At 42.5% G+C, this 16,118-nt stretch overlaps 1 protein-coding gene across 1 annotated transcript in view; it reads right to left on the bottom strand.

Annotated features, from left to right (window-relative positions):
• The window catches only part of PAK7 (p21 protein (Cdc42/Rac)-activated kinase 7), a 231,725-nt gene that overhangs the window by 13,425 nt on the left and 202,182 nt on the right, over nucleotides 1-16,118 (bottom strand). The window contains exons 5-6 of the mRNA XM_004687173.1: nucleotides 3,923-4,414; nucleotides 2,109-2,242 (exon numbers count right to left, since the gene is read on the bottom strand). Of these exons, the coding sequence (XP_004687230.1) occupies nucleotides 2,109-2,242; nucleotides 3,923-4,414 (626 nt within the window). The remainder of the gene's footprint in view (nucleotides 1-2,108; nucleotides 2,243-3,922; nucleotides 4,415-16,118) is intronic.

Raw genomic sequence — 16,118 nt, 5'->3', positions numbered from 1 at the left:
TTCATCTCTGAGTTGTAGCCTCATCATCTGACAGACAGGCACAGCAACACCTACTTTAAGGAGAAGTGTGAAGGTTACATGAGTTCACATATGAAGAACCTGCCAGGACTTGGCACTTTAATTTCCCTTCTCGAGTCCTCTTATGCAAATCAATAGAACACAACTTAACAAGATGTGAGGTGGGGCTAAAACTTCAGTAAACTGGAGAAACACCTGAGCATCTGGCTAGAGGGTGGATTCTCATTCAATAGGTCTTGGAGGAACCTGAGATTCTGCACTCCTGACAAGCTCCCAGATGACGTTAATGCTGTTGGTCCCTGGCCACACTTTGAATAGCAAGGGGTTAGGTATTTTATTAACCAACAATCAATTGTTCAATACAGCACTTATAGACTATCTATTATAGGAAACCAAATTACCAGCTTAAGGATTTCAAATTCCAAATATTCTTCTCACTTTCTAAAACTACTCTGCCTGCAAGGGGAAATTAGTTGACAAAGCCAGATGGAGAAAATTAGGAAACACAATGGATTCCAGAGATGCTAGCTCTTAAGTGGATCCTACTGATACAAAATAAGAATTGAAAAGAAGTTTGACAAAGGGAGAGCCTTAAAGAGACTATCTCTAGCTCCCCAAGTTAAGAAAAAAAGCCCCTCCCTGGACATGTTTATTAGCTTTTATAAATGTAAGTCGCATTTGTCTTATTCTCAGGGTTCTTCAATATATTTGCTTCTACAAATTAAAATGATAGTATTTATTTTTTGGGTGGACATCTCCAATAACTACACCAGGAGTTTGCCAGCTAAAACACTGGTAGTAATATTTAGTGTAATGTTCCTTTGTTTTTAGATGAACAACTGCAGTTGAGAAGGACATGAAGATCTGCCTCATTTTAGTAGCGAAACAGCAGGAGACATTAACCCTCACAGGGCTTTTAACATTTTTTTTGCTAAGTTGCTTTCCCATGACAGTTTCTCAAGTGGAGGCATTTATGATTTGGGCACCATTTCACTGACAGAGCATATTCAATGCCTCTCTTTCTTGACAGTCCTCACTTAATTCTTTAGCATATTATTTACCAGCAAAGATCAAGCTTAAAGTTCCCCACCTAACATGTCCTTTTATGTCTATTCCTTAGAACGCTGTTTCCCCTATCTGTGTTCCATAAAGGAATAGCTTAGGTATCACCTGGGAGTTTGTTAGAATGCACAGTATTATTCCCCTCCCTACTGAATAGAACTATATTTAAATAAGGGAATGCATATGCATGAGCACATTTGAGATGTATTGCCTAAGCACAGACATTTTCCTCTGCCTTCAGTGTCTTTTCTCCCCCTACTTACCTTCTCAGCAAGCCTATTACTTCTTTCAAAACCCACTTCAGACATCACCTTATATTAGAAAGACCTCTTGAGTATCCCCAATAGAGATATTCAGGTATATTTCTGTGCTACTTATATATGCTTTCTAATTCTGTACAGACATTATATTTGTTTTTAACCTGAGATTTCCCTGAGGAAATGTATCTGAGACTTAGTCATTTGTATATTTTGTATTCAGCACTTAGGAAAGAGCCTGCCACTTAAAAAGTACTTAACAAGAACTTGAAATGAGTTTAATTAACATATCAGGTAAGCAAGTAGCTGAGGCAACAATGATAATTTATCTTTGCTATCTGCAAGACTATTTTAAAAAAATAATTGAAGCATTTCTCTCCCATGGTCATTCTCCCACAGGTTCCCTTGATGTTATTAGAATGCAGTCAGTATCCCTTGATGTTATTGGAATGGAGCTCAGATACAGAAATCTATGCAGAAGTGGGGAATTCTATTATTGGTTACTAAAACTTCACTCTCAGCAGATTGCTGCTTTAAAAACAATGGATATTAATGAATTTCTGGAAGACACAGTGTCTGTTAATTAATGAATTAGAGAAAAAAGAGAACATTACAACAGGCACTTCTGGAGTTCATAGGAAAGTCTAGTCATGTCCCTGACTTCAAAGTACTTATAACTTAAGAAGAATTCATAAAAAGTCACCAAGACCTCAGCCTGGAGGAAAACAATACATACCTTGAAGTATTTGTCTGGATAAAAATGAAGCATACCTGGTGTGAGTAACGATGTCTGTCAAGGCACCACCTTCTAGAAATTCCATAACCACCCAGAGTTCATCGCTGACAAGGTAGCTGTTGTACATATCAACCACGTTGTCATGGTGATAGTCCCGCATTATTACAACCTGGGCAAAGGGAAAGGTACTTTTGACATGTGATGGCGAAATCTGACTTTGTTCTCTGGCCACATCTGCACAAGTGACTGAGAAATACTGATTGTGGAGGGTTTTATTTGGGAGTCACAATATAGCAAAATGGTGGCATCGAGGGTAACTAGTAGAACTACAAGGAATCAAGAAGGTAAGTAGGCCTAAGAAACTAAACCGAGTCTGTTTACTGAAGGGGGTTTCTGGGATGACTGTCTTGTGACCGCTTTCATTGACATTTTTGGAATTATTGTTAATAAATTATAGAATTGTTTAGCTATATTATATTGCACTGTGTTATGGCACTGTGATTTTGAAATAAGTCCCAGAAGCAGGAATCACATACTGAGAAGATGTCAAAGCCCACTCACCTGGGGCTCTCTGTGAGGTTCAAAGTGTGCGAGAGAAATGAAGCCCCACAGGAGATGAACATGCAGCCCCACAGGAGCTGAACATGCAGCCACCAAAGATGACAGCCACAAAGTCTAAGTGATGACCTTTTCCCAGCACCTGCTTATTGCTCTGAGAGTTAGGAGTTAGAGACTGACAGAGCTACACTGCATTCCTCACCTGATATGTTTAAGACTTAGATTTCTCCTCCACAAAATCACATCTCTCCCCTAAGATGCTCATAAAATCAGTAAATAGATATTGCTCCAAAATGTTTTGTTTCTTGGACCCAGAAACTCATGTTTTTTTACACCTCTGTGCATTGTAGAGCACAAAGTAATAAGCAAGTTTAAAAGGCATATGATCAAGAGGAAAGATTATGTACAACAGATAATATATCAAGAGTTCATATGATAAATGATTGAAAACTGCAAAGGACATACAATTTTGTGAAGAAATAAAAATGGCCTGCAGACATGTAACACAGTGCTAATTAAGGCAGTAAGCTATGTTCATGTCTATCTGATTAACACAAAACATGACAGTGTCCAGTGCTGGTGAGGGAGGGGCAGGACTGCTGGTGAGGTCCAAATGGGCACAAACTTTCTGGAAATAAATGGACTCTGAAAGTGAAGAAAATACATCATTTTTCTAAATAGAATAAATATGGGAAAGAAATATTAAAATATTTATGCAAGTTACTGCTTGGTGGAATTAAGGACATTTTCCACAGAAAGATTTGAATCTATAGTTAGGAAAAATGTTTAAAGGTTCCTAAAGAGCAACTGTGTGTTGGTAAATTGATCTTTGCTTATTGTAAAAAAATCTGGCTAGATAGGCTGTTTACACATAGTATCACATCAGTGTAAAGGGTATATAGAGCCGCAGTATAACATGAGGTTTTGCAATCTGTTAGATCCCAGCTCTGCTGTCAACATGTAGTGTGACCCTGGGTTAGTCACTTAGCCTATCGGAGTACAGGCTTCCTTGTTATCAAAATGGTAATGATACTTTTCTTTCTGCTAGGGTGGTTATGAAAATCAAGCCAGCTAAATCTCTGCACAGCGGCTGATCCACCTGCAGTACTTCATGCAGGTAGCAGGCCTACATGCATGACCAGGAAAAGAGCAGAAGGAAGGATTATGGGGGACACTGTTTTGGGACTCACATTATCAGTACTTTTGAATGTCCTAAATACACATGCATTACATCTGAAATGGAAAGGAAATGTTACACAGGAGAAAAGGGTGATCCAAACACACACTCTACCTCATTAAAAAGCAGTTCTCGTCTCTGTTGCTTTCGGAGGTCCATTTTCTTCACTGCAACTTGTTTTCCCGTGTGTTTCTCCGTTGCAATGCATACAATGCCAGTTGACCCTTCTCCGATTTTGATAAAGTTGTCCAAGTATTCCCTGGGGTCTCCTGGGCTGACCACCAGCTGCAGCGCAGCCCGAAACTGTTCATGGGACACCCTGGAGGGCTGCTGGTCCGAGGAGGAGCCCCAGCTGGGTGGGGGGTAGGTGCTGGAGGAGATGCTGAGGGAGCTCAGATAAGATGCTGTGGAGATGTACTGTGAGCTGGTCTGCAGGGAGGGGTGGTGGTACAGAGTGGCTTTGTGATATCCAGAGGGGTACTGGTGGCTGCTTGAGGAATAGCCTGCTTTGCTTTGACTTTGAGGTAGTTTGGTGGGGCCCCTGGGGTATGTGTCAGACCCTGACAGTGGAGGACTGAGGACCATCTGTGCTCGATCATACTCCACCTGGGAAGACAGACATGAATGGAGAATGGTCACGTTTTACGTTGAAACCCACAGTCACTAGGTTAAAACCAACCACCAGCCCAAATAGAGAGTAAAGTAACATCACTACACAGCCTGACTAGAAAAGCAGTTTACCCCAGAAGATTCTAAAATGCCCCTTCTAGCATCCTCTATCTCCTCCCCTCCCCCCAAAAAAACCTCCCCTTAACCTCACTTCCTCTCCCCCTATTAACTACCCAGAAGCAGACTGTTGAGACCTGGATTTGCGCACAAGTAGTGGGAGGTGATACCAGGAATAGTTAGTTATAAAGTGAGACGGGTAGGCATATGCCAAAAGTGAATGAGTTAAAGAGTATGATGGCTAATTTATGCGTAACTTGTTTAACCAGCTAGTTGCTTGGTTAAAAAACAATCTACATTTTGCTATGAAGGTATTTTTAAATATGTAAACTTTAAAATCAGTAGATATTGAGTAAAATAGGTTGCCCTCCATAATCAGGCGGGCTGTGTCTGGTCAGTTGACAAGACTGAGGTTTCACAGAGAAGAGGACTTTCACCTCTAGATTGTTCTTGGAATCAACATTCCATGAACTCCTGCCAGAATTTCCAGGCAACTCTAAATACCTGCAGTCTTTGTATATTTCAGGCTTTCTAGCTCCACAATTGTGACTCAATTCCTAAAAGTAAAGTTTCTGCTTTTCTCTCTGTGTGTTCTCTCTGGTCAACCATGACTAACACACACATCAAGTGATCACTAAAGCAACTGGAACTTCATCCCACTTCTGAACCCTGGAAGTCCAACGCCACAGAGCTGTCTCACCTAAGGGGCAGCGAGTCAAGGTATCTAAGCACCAGCTTTCTTAACACCATGTTTAACATTAGCTACAGGGGCTATTAATTTGGTCAAAGAAAGCCCTTAGATCAGAACTTTTCAATCTTGGCATGACTGTTATTTTGGGTCAGATAATTATTTGATCGGGGGGGAGGAGGGGGGGTTCATGTGTGTTGCAGGATATTTAGTGACACTGCTCCCCCATTCATAGGGCCACACCCTGTATCACCATCACTCAACGTGAATGAGAGCGTACTTCATAGGCACCAGGCACATTCCATGATCTACAGAGTGGGCTCTTTAAATTCTCAGTCCTTCTGTAGTTCATTCACCCAGATGACAGCACTACCCTGCTTTACGTACATAACTCAGCACTTCTCTTCCTGGGCTCAATTACACAGGGGATCTCATACTCAGATAGGCTCATACCAAATAGCAGGGACCCAGGGAGCTGTTAAGTCAGGGCCCTGGTCTGATTGCAGAGAAGAAATATCCTGCTTTGGAGAGACACACTTAGGGCTGAATTCTGACTCTTATGGCTTTACGCGTATCACTTGGCCTCTATACACCTCAGTTTGCTCATCTGTAAAATGGGAATCATGGTATCTCCTTCACAGGGCTTTTTCTGTGGCAATCCTGAGCAACCGAATATTTAAGCAAACAAATTTAAAAAGTTTTTTTCTGCCGTTTACAAGCTGTATGACATTGGGTAACTTATTTAAACTATCTGTGCTTCAGTTTTCTCATCAATAAAACAGGAGTAATAATAATGCCTACTTTTTTAGGTCATGGTGGAACTCATAAAAGGATTTGAATACCATCAAGGGATTTGAGTAGTGTCTGGCTAATAGATTCTAGGTGGTATTCTTAATATATTTAATAATAAATTATTAATATATTCAAAATTTTAATTAAATATAATTAATATATTTTACAGCAGTGAGCATATAAAAGTATGTAAATAGCAACTAGAATATTAAAAAAACTAGTTAACATGTGTTAACAATATACTATACAAATACTGGTATATATTCTACACATTAATTCTCAAGACAATGAATTAAACAAGGTCCCTTTAGTTATCGTATATTGAAATACTGTATTGTAATTAAAATGCTATCTTTGAAATAAAGCTGATTTTTGTCTAAGTCCCTGAATTTTTGCCATGCACAAGGAAAGCTGGTGTGTATGTGTGTGGTAGGGTGGAGAAAGACAAATAAATGTCAGAGTAAGTTAAGTAATTTAATTTAATTAAGCTCAAGATTAGCTGGATTAGGATGTGAGTGTGAGAAGTGGAAGCTATGACTTTAATTTTTGAAAGTGCGTCCTGGGAGCTATTGGGGTGCCATCTCCCAGGGTCTTTGGTGGAAATTTTGCTTCTGAACGTTAACTGACGTTGAATTCATTCCCCACAAGCATGTATAACTGATCTCTGAAGATATATTAGAAATAAGAAGTCTGTGTCCCGGAGAAATTGCCAACACGGCTCCACATTGCATAGGGAAACTGTTTCTTTCTCGACTGTCAGCGGCATTATCAGCATCTACTCTTAACCGTCAGCAAGTGTCATGACGCAGAGGCTGCGCGCCTAAATGAATGGGACAGTTTCCCAGCCAGAGTGCAGAGTGGTCCCTGGGGTCTACGTGTCTTTGAAATGAGGGTTTTGAATAAAACAGTGCTATTTCCTTTCCTTACTATGGGCGAGAGGCACAGACTTAAGAAAGTGGAAGCGCTGTAGTTGCCTGTTCATTTTGTTTTACTTATCAATTATTATTATTATTATTATTTTTCTAAATCCCTTATTTGGCCATATCATATATTTCCTTGTCCTTCATTCTGGGACAGGGAGGGAGAGGGAGCAGAACAGGGGAGAGTAGAGCACAAGGGAGAGAAGACCACAAGGGATTAGGGAGGGAGCTGGTGCATGGGTGAATTGGTGGTCGGAATTTTACTGGGACTACACCTGGGAGGAGAAAGCAAACGCTGCCCACAAATGAACCATGACATAGTAAATATATATATTGAGATTGATAGACAGATGGACGGACGGACAGGCAGGCAGGCAGACAGACAGACAGACAGACAGATGAAAGAGGCAGAGCAACCATGATCACAACAGACAATTTTCAGAACCCAACCAGAGATGTGTTTGAGAAAGGAGAACTGGCCACCTCCAGTGTGGGACTCGTGGTGCCTCCTAAAACTTGCCTCTGGCCAAGGAGACAAGGACAAAGAGCTGACTTTGTGAAGGAGAAATGCATGAGTGACTTTACTGGGGCCACTACACCAGGATCCAACCGTGGGCTTCGGAGCAAGTGTCACTGACCTGCACATTTATTTGCAACAGGCCTCCTGCTTTTTCATTCTGAGTGTGAAGGGAGCAATTAAAAATCTGATACCCAGGCAAGTAGAATGACCCCAAAGTAATCCAAGGCCAAGGGCCCCGTGGTCTTTGCAGGATTATACAACCCAGTTCCCAGCTCAGACCAGTCTTTAACTCCTGGTGGAGGTGGTGTCTAGGGTCCCAGCGGCTCAGCACACTGGGGCAACTGGCCTTCTTTCTTTCCTGCCTTGGAAGTCCCACCATTGGTTGTCACCTCTCTGGTGAACATCATGAAGGCAAGGGCACCTTTTCCTTGATAAGACACAGGGGCATTTACTGGGAGCCAGCAGTGGGCCCTGGCGCTAGGTAACTGCTCTGCTCCTTGCAAGAGTGACACAGACTGAGATGAATACTGATCCTTGACACTCGCTGAGCCAGGGACATGCAAGGGACTGTTCTGAGGTTTCTCTATACACGAGGGCATTAAAACCCCAGGTTACAAAAGGAATCAAGCTTCACAATTGTTCCATTTTAGGCCTTATGAGACTGAGGCACAATGGGCTTACATAGGTCATGCAAAGACCCCAGAGCTAAGAAGTAGAAATGGAATTCAAATTCAGAGAATCTTATTGCAGAAATGGGGCCCTTCATACATTCCCAAAGACACCCTTCAATGACAAAAAGGTGGATGTGGTCAGCCCAGAGGCGGGAACAGCATGAAGTGAGAACTACAGAGCTACAATCTGCTTGGGGTGTTTCCACTGGGGACCCAGATGTCTGAGCAGCCTGGAGCAAAATGCAAGAGCTGGACCAGAAAATGACAGATGATAAAGCCTGGTGGCTAAGAGACAGAATAAAATTAACTTAGAAAAATCAGCTCAAAATAGATAAGAAATGAATAATAATCACAGCAAAAAGAGTTGGTCATAGATGTGCATAAGTCAACATTTTCATTTTGCTTTGGCCTGAACAGAACTTTGTGTTCAGTAACCACATCATCCAAGCTTTCTTCTGGGTGTTCTTTCAAGAAGAAAGTCCCTATTTTCCTCTCTAACTGGGTCCCCTTGCTCTCTTATATAGGTTTGAACTATTACAATTATTTAACTGCCCTAAATCGTCTTTCCTATGATGTCCTGTATTTCGAGGCAGGTAATCGGTGCATTTGTTCCTATGTCCTGGTCTGCAGTAACACAGAGGTTCATGCATGTAAAACAGAATTGCAGGGCCCTCCCTGGTGGCGCAGCAGGTTAAAGCACTGCACTAAGAAGCTTAAGCCAATTCCGCATGAGTTCGATCCCCGCCTGCCCCGGAGGAGATCCACATGGCGAGGCAGACCTCTCCTGACCCATCTGCTGCTCCCCTCAGCAACTTCGTCCATCTGCCTGTTCTGCTCCCCACTCTGTTCCTGGTGAATCCTCTCACCCTCCGCATCTCTGGCCTCTACCCCAGTTCTGTATGCACAAATAAACCTTTAAAAAAAAAAAAAACAGAATTGCAAAGGAGCAAAGCTTCAACTGTACCACCGTTTCTACAAATACATTCTAGAACAAAAAAGAAATGCATGTGAACAGCTCTAAGAGTCTCCAGAGAAGGATGTAGGATTTAATCATTTAGTGACACCATAGTTCAGTGGAAATGGACAACTGAAAGGTACTTTCAACCATAGTGAATGCAATAAGTAAACCCAAGGTACTCCTACCATCCACGCCCGAAATTATTTCCAAAAGATCTAGGGGCAGAATTGACGCTTGGACCTTAATGCAAAGTTAGGGACAAGAAACGGGTAGAAGGCTGATATACAGGAGAGAAAACAATATTTTCTTCACTTTTCCTCACTTTCCCAAAGAGAATAACCCAAGGATGTTGTGAAAAAGTAATTTCAGAAATATGAGATCATAGTCTGCAGACTTTAAAAGAGGATTGCCGTATGGCGAGAGGTAACAGGAAACTCGATAATTTTGCAAATGATCACCCAGTCCACCAAGCTTCTTAACAGTGGTGGCATAAGGCTACTAGTGGATACATTTTAAGAAGGAATTCCCCCTGTAAGACTCGATTTGAAAGGACATAGTTTGGGAGCTTTCTTTTCCTAAACTGTTAATAATATGCATTCACATTTTAGTCCTGAAGCCTTTAGTATACCATATAAATGAATTCTTACAGAAGCCTACTTTTTTCATATCTCTATTCAAACCCAATAAAAAAATAAAGGCCAAAAAAAAAGGCCAGTATTAAACTGCAATAAATGGGAATAAATGATTCTCAGTTAATAACTCAGCCAGATTCCCCTCCACAATGAATGCAACATCTCCGAGGATAGGATCAGACACAGGCTTGCGATGTATCAAAATTATAAATAATGATAGCAATGAATTCATTTAATCAATCAATTTCACCAGGGGTGTGCTGGGGTGGACAGGGCATAAAACTCCACACAGCTATCAATTGCTCCGATTACAGTTGGCTGTCAGCCAGAATTCCCCTGATCCATGTTAGTTAAATGCACATTAATCTGAATTTGGCAGTGTAATCAAGGACCTAACTGAACTGTGAAATTGAATTCTGCAGTAGAACATCATTTGACCATTTTATGCCAAAGCTGGGGAAAAAAAAGTCTTGGTGGGGGAAGGGCAGGAGAAAGTAAAGAAGGAAATCCTATTGCAGGGTCTATTTGTCACCATGGCCTTTCAAACCAGTGACAGGGAGGCCGTGGCTGGATTGTTCTGGAGTGTGTGTGTGTGTGTGTGTGCATGTGTGTGTGTTTCGTGCATAACTCCATGCAAGTGAATGTGTGGGGCACACTGGGCCCCCCAAATGGGAGAGTGTGATTTCACAGTTCTGAGGAACTTGGAGTCTCCCCACATCCTGCATTTCAGGGCCCTGAAAGCAGCTGGTTCCAGTGTGTGACCCGCTAAAACACCTTTACAGAGTACAATAAAAGATCGCTCAGCTTGAAAACAAAAACGCTTGCTTTACAAAAATCAAATGTGGGATAAAAGTGAATCGCAGACCTCTGTTACTTGGGTCAGGGAAAGACATCTTAATTGCCCTGACTCGACACAAATGGAATCAGTCTTAGCTTTGGGAAAGGAAAGTGGGGTAAAAATTCCAGAGAGAATCTGTAACAGGCTTTCTCTGTGGGGCATTTCAGAGACTGGTAATTAGGGGAAGGGGGCTCATTAAATCCTGTGCTAGAATGTGTGCTTACTCAAATGTGAGTCCTTCTGGATGTGCTCTGCCGTTCCCCGATCCCTCCCGCGGACAGGGATCACTTACCCTTGTGGGGGCTTTTCCGTGTTTCCCTGCAGGCAGAGCAGAGAGCCTGGTTCTGTGGGTTCCTGCATCTCTGCACTTGACTTTCCACCCTCTGCTTTCCCCTCTGAGCCGTCTGGTGTCCTCAGCAGAGCTTAGTCTGTCAGCTTGCAGGGTGTTAGGGATTGTTCCAGCTCTGATTATACCAGAGAAGCAGGGACTGCTGTTCCCGCTTGGGGCAAAACTTTGACAGGTACCCAGCCATGGTTAGGATCCTTGAAATTACTTATTTCCATTTTCCAAATGGAGTGGCCCTATTTCATAGCCGACTATATTTGCCCTGGTTAGATGACAATGGGACACAACATATAACTTGAATTGATGGTCAGTTGTGCTGTACGTGACAAGCAGGCATCGCCACTAGCAGTGAGTCGGTGTCACCAGTAAGTCCCCAATAGGGCCACAAGAATCAAGGTTTCTCCATAAGGTTCTACATGCGAGGTAAGTTTTGGATGGTCAAAACAGGATTTCCAGGACCCTCCCTGGTGGCTCAGTGAGTTAAAGCACAGAACCATAAAGCTCACCGAGTTCGATCCCCAACCAGGAAGGTGATCCACATGGTGTGGCAGACCTCTCCTGATCCGCCAGATGTTCCCCTCAGCGGTGTACTTTGTCATTCTGCCTGTTCTGCTCCCTGTTCTGCCTCTGGTGAATTCCCTCACCCCTCCTGCACCTCTGGCCTGTACTCCAGCTCTGTATATATAACTAAATAAATCTTTAAAAATCAAAACAAAACAGGATTTCCAAGCTGCATGTAGCAGAAGCTGCTGCCATGCCTAGAGATTTGCAAGGAATGCGCCCACGACACCATTACACCTCATTCCTTCTTAGGCATATGGGGAATAACATCTTCTGACATCTAGCTTGAAAAATCATGTTCTTCCCTGCCTTACAAAGTATATAGCGAGAGTATACTGAGAGCATTCAGACAGGTGACTTAGGACTTCTACAAGTCAGCAAAGTCTAGTTATAGAAGAAATAGATAAATCTGCCATCTGTTGGTGTTTCAAATCCTTTCTTCACCCTGAACTAGTCCAGTGAATCCCCCACAATTGCTGTTCCAAACTCAAAGAAAGCATCCTTTACTCAAAAGCTGAGTACTCTGACCCGCCATCTGTCACTGTCACCAGGGCCTTGGAGGTAATTCTGAACCTCTGGGACTGGCTCAATTGCTACAGAGTATGGTTCCATTGTGCTGGAGTCTTTGAGAGAGCCAGAAAAACAATGCCAGCATAGATACAGTTTGTTTTTAATTTGACAATGGGAAAACCCACTCAAAAGACACTTTACTGAGATCCCTAAGGTCACGGGAGGCTCTGCCTGGTCAAATGCAAAAGACCCTAAAATCTCCATCAGAAGGGACGATGTTGCTCTGAATTACCTCTTGGATATTTTAGGGGCCTTAGTGACCATCTAATTGGCACCTCTATGTAAAGAAAATCCTTAAAGGCAATACCCTGTTCTATTATGAAAAGAAGCTGTTTCTCTTTTGTTCTAATTCTTGAGGCAGCCCCTCAGACTTTGCCAGCCTTGACATTCCATTACCTGCCAGGCCCCTAAAGGCCTCTGAAAGGTGCAGGGATCCTCAGTAAGATAAGGAGTTATTGTGTTGTGCCTGGAGTCTTGGCTGAATCTGAGCCCAGCAAGTGTCACAAAGAATAGCTAGTCATTAAAATCTTGATGCAGGAAGGCTGAGCACACAGGTTCAGCTGCTTTTTCCTTCAAGGGAAAGCAGCTGAGCAGGGGAAAACTGCTCTGACAATCCCAGAAGGAAGGTCTGGGAAACGGTGCCAGTTGTGTGTGTGTGTGTGTGTGTGTGTCTTCTACAGTTAGCCAGGATCTTATATCTGTCTGGGATGCCTGGCCCAGCATCGGTCACTGGCTGGCCAGTGTGTGTTTGTGACGGATTGGGGGTGGCGGGGGGCGGTAAACGAGTGGGGCCAGCTGACCTGAACCATTTTTACTCTAATACTGCTAAACTGTTCTCCCTCAGCCTCTGGTTTCCGTGGAAGGGCTGACAATTTCACGTCCATTTGAGGGAGCAGAGCGAGCACTGATGTGGCGTGGGGTCCTCAGGCCAGCTCAGTCACATGGCCTTTGGAAAGCCACACAGCTCCTCTGGCCTTCTTGCTGTGACCTACATCTCTAAAGCGAGGACGCTGCACTTACAGAGTGGCCATGAGCACAAATTCAGACTGAACTTGTCTCTTATTTCAAAAATCTCCAAGAGGTTCCTTGACAGGTGGCCCCTCTGAGGCATGTGCAGATTGGTGACAGGTTTTCCTACAAGAAATATTCCTGGGGATAGGGGCTAATAAACTGTTTGTCATTGCTAACTCCTTTATATTTATTAGTATTTTTTAAACTTTAGGAGAGGTTCAATATAGTTGTGAGACACTACTTCACAGATGTAGAAACAGGTACAAACATGATCATCGCTAGTAATTGTTTGAATCCTAGGAAATGGATTCTGGAACTTACACTCAAATCCTTTTGCAATGGGTGAGAAAGCTGGACTGTCTTTCATAAAGTCAAATGAGATGATTACTCAAGAGAAAGTGGGCACATACTATATCTTAGGGATCTCTCCTCTTTGAATGCATTTTTTTGCATCCCCCAATCCCAGTTTTTCACCCACATTTAAATACTCGGTGACATCAGAAAGCATTTATAAGCACAAGTTCTAGAATCAGATTCCCAGAATCAAAACACTTAACTAGAGTATGATTCTGCCTGTGTCTCAATTCCCTCATCTATAAAAGGAACACTGAAGTCTTCTAGAATTGTAAGATATAAGTTGGGTCCTGCTTGCAAAAGTTTCTGGAACTCTGGAACTCTTAGCAATATATCCTCTGTCTCTATGCTCCCCACCTAGACTGAAGTGCTGATGATGTTACCTAGGCCACTTTAACTATTAACTTATTTAGCCCTCACACAAGATGATGAGCATGGACAATCTTTATTCCCACTTTATAGATGTAGAAATACAGTTAAGCAGTTTATTCACCCCATTTTAAGTGACACCATTAGGACTTGATTCCAGGAAATTTATCTGCAGAACCTATTCCCTTAACTACCAAAATGTACTTGGTAGCCATAAAACAGGGGCTCTCCACCCAAAATGTTCCTAGTGTCAGGGTTGATCCACAGAATGAGGCAGAATGACACTACCTAAGTGAACTGCATTTCTACAGGCATTAAAAGAAACGCGTAAGAAGCCGGTTCAGGCTCCATGGGCCCAGAAGCTGTCCATCAGGGAAATGCATCCATGTCTGCTTGGAGCTGACTGACCTGGTTCGTATTGAGGCTCTGCGGGGAAGGATCCCTGCTTTATGGGCTGTGTGGCTTCATGAGGCAATACATCCACCCGGTATGGACAGGGCTTGGTGAACTGGCACAATAATTCTTCTTCCAGGGGCTCTCATGGTGTGGAGCCAGAGAATTGAGCTCAGCACTGGGAATCAGGGGCAGGTCCTGGTCAGGCTCAAAGTGAGCGAAATCAAAAGCCTGGTGGCAATATCTCCAGTCAGCTTCCCTGCTTGTAAGGCAGGCTTAACTGCAGGGAGCAGGGTGAGTGTGTGTGTGAAAGCATTTTCTATCCACATTAATCATTTTTATATGTGGCGTAACTGGCTCTGTACAGATTTTTGTTTGGTTGTGTTTACTCCCTAGCCCCTCCCCCACCCCATCTGAACATATCCTCTGCTCAGTCTAAGCAAAATGAAAACAAACAAACAAAATGTAAAAGTAGAAGCTGGAGACCTACAGACTAGGCATCTACAGATTATACATATTTGATTCTTATAATATCAACAGGGAAAGTAGGTAGATACATTGGAGGAAATTTTTACTGGGGGTTAATGTAAACGCGTAAGAAGCCGGTTCAGGCTCCATGGGCCCAGAAGCTGTGCATCAGGGAAAAATGTAAAACTGGGGTCAAACATACACATATATCTTCTAATTTTTGCTCTACTGGGAGACCTACACAAATTTCATGCTTTCTTTTATTATTGGAGATGTGAACATTACCCACCAACCTCATTTTCCTTGAGGCAAAGCTAAATTATCTGAGTCGTGATCGCTATTTCTTCCCTCAGCAGGAGATCTGCGTGTGATTGGTAGATTTTTAAGAGTACAGCTCTAAAGATACGGGCACCTAAGTCTTTTCTGAGAGATGTTATATTTTTAATCAAGTAAACGTTTTAATTACTAACATGCCTCCCACCTCTTACCCTCCCACAAAACCTGCTCATGAATTTCTCAGGTCACCACATCGAACAGCAGCTTGCTCCTTGGAGTCCTGATTATAAGGGCTCTCTTGATAGAGGTTCCATGGGTGAATATAATATAATTTTTAATTTGAGCCACAATGGGTTTTGTTTCTATTATATCTTTTTTCTCCTGAGCCACAATGGTTTCTGCATTGTTTCTGAGTTGGACAAAATTAAATGCTAGGGCAGGTCTGCTCCGTATTTTGTATTTGTTAGTCTGCAGGAATTGGGTGTAGGCAAGGGAGCAAATGGCTTCCTCCTCCTCCCCTCCCCTTCGCCATCATTTTCCCATCACTCCACTTGGCTTAAGCTCTGGTGGTTGCTGGGACCTTCTCAGGGGGTTTATGACAATTGTCATGAAGTTGCTGAAACAACACATGTCTGTATAGTGGGGGAAAGCCCAAACTGAGAAACACCAGACTGGGACTCTTGTCCTTGTTTTGCAATCAACTATGAAACTTAAGTGTGTCACATAACTTTCTGGATCTCAGTTTCCCCTTTTGTGAAAAGAGTGGATAGGGACTGTTGTTCATACTGTATCCAAAATGCCTCTATGGACTAAGTTAATGGGAACGATGAATAAAGTGGTCTGGGTAGGGTCTGTTCCTTCTAAAGAGGCAGAATTTATTCTTAGCTAATTCCATTTGCAATGTCACATGAAAATGGGGCTCTGCCCATGTCCTTTTTGTTTTTCAATAGAAGGCTGAAACTTAGCAATTGATACTTCTATGTAAAATCTCTTGATGTCAGATGTTAGGAATGACTATTAGGTAAACCAAATATGTTAATGGGTCAAATATAGCTGCAGGACTGAAAGATTATAGCCTCTGGACAAATTTTCTCTATGACTATGATCAAAACGAGTTCCCTAATATAGGACTTCAAATAACCCCTCCTGCCAAAAATTCAACCCCAGATGGCTGAAATAATCTTGAGAAGGAAGAATAAAACTGAGGGCATCATACT

This window comes from Condylura cristata, unplaced genomic scaffold (genome assembly GCF_000260355.1).
Source record: "Condylura cristata isolate star-nosed mole 26May11 unplaced genomic scaffold, ConCri1.0 scaffold00022, whole genome shotgun sequence".
In the NCBI taxonomy this organism is placed as follows: Eukaryota; Metazoa; Chordata; class Mammalia; order Eulipotyphla; family Talpidae; genus Condylura; species Condylura cristata.
This window is presented reverse-complemented; position numbering and strand designations above follow the sequence as displayed.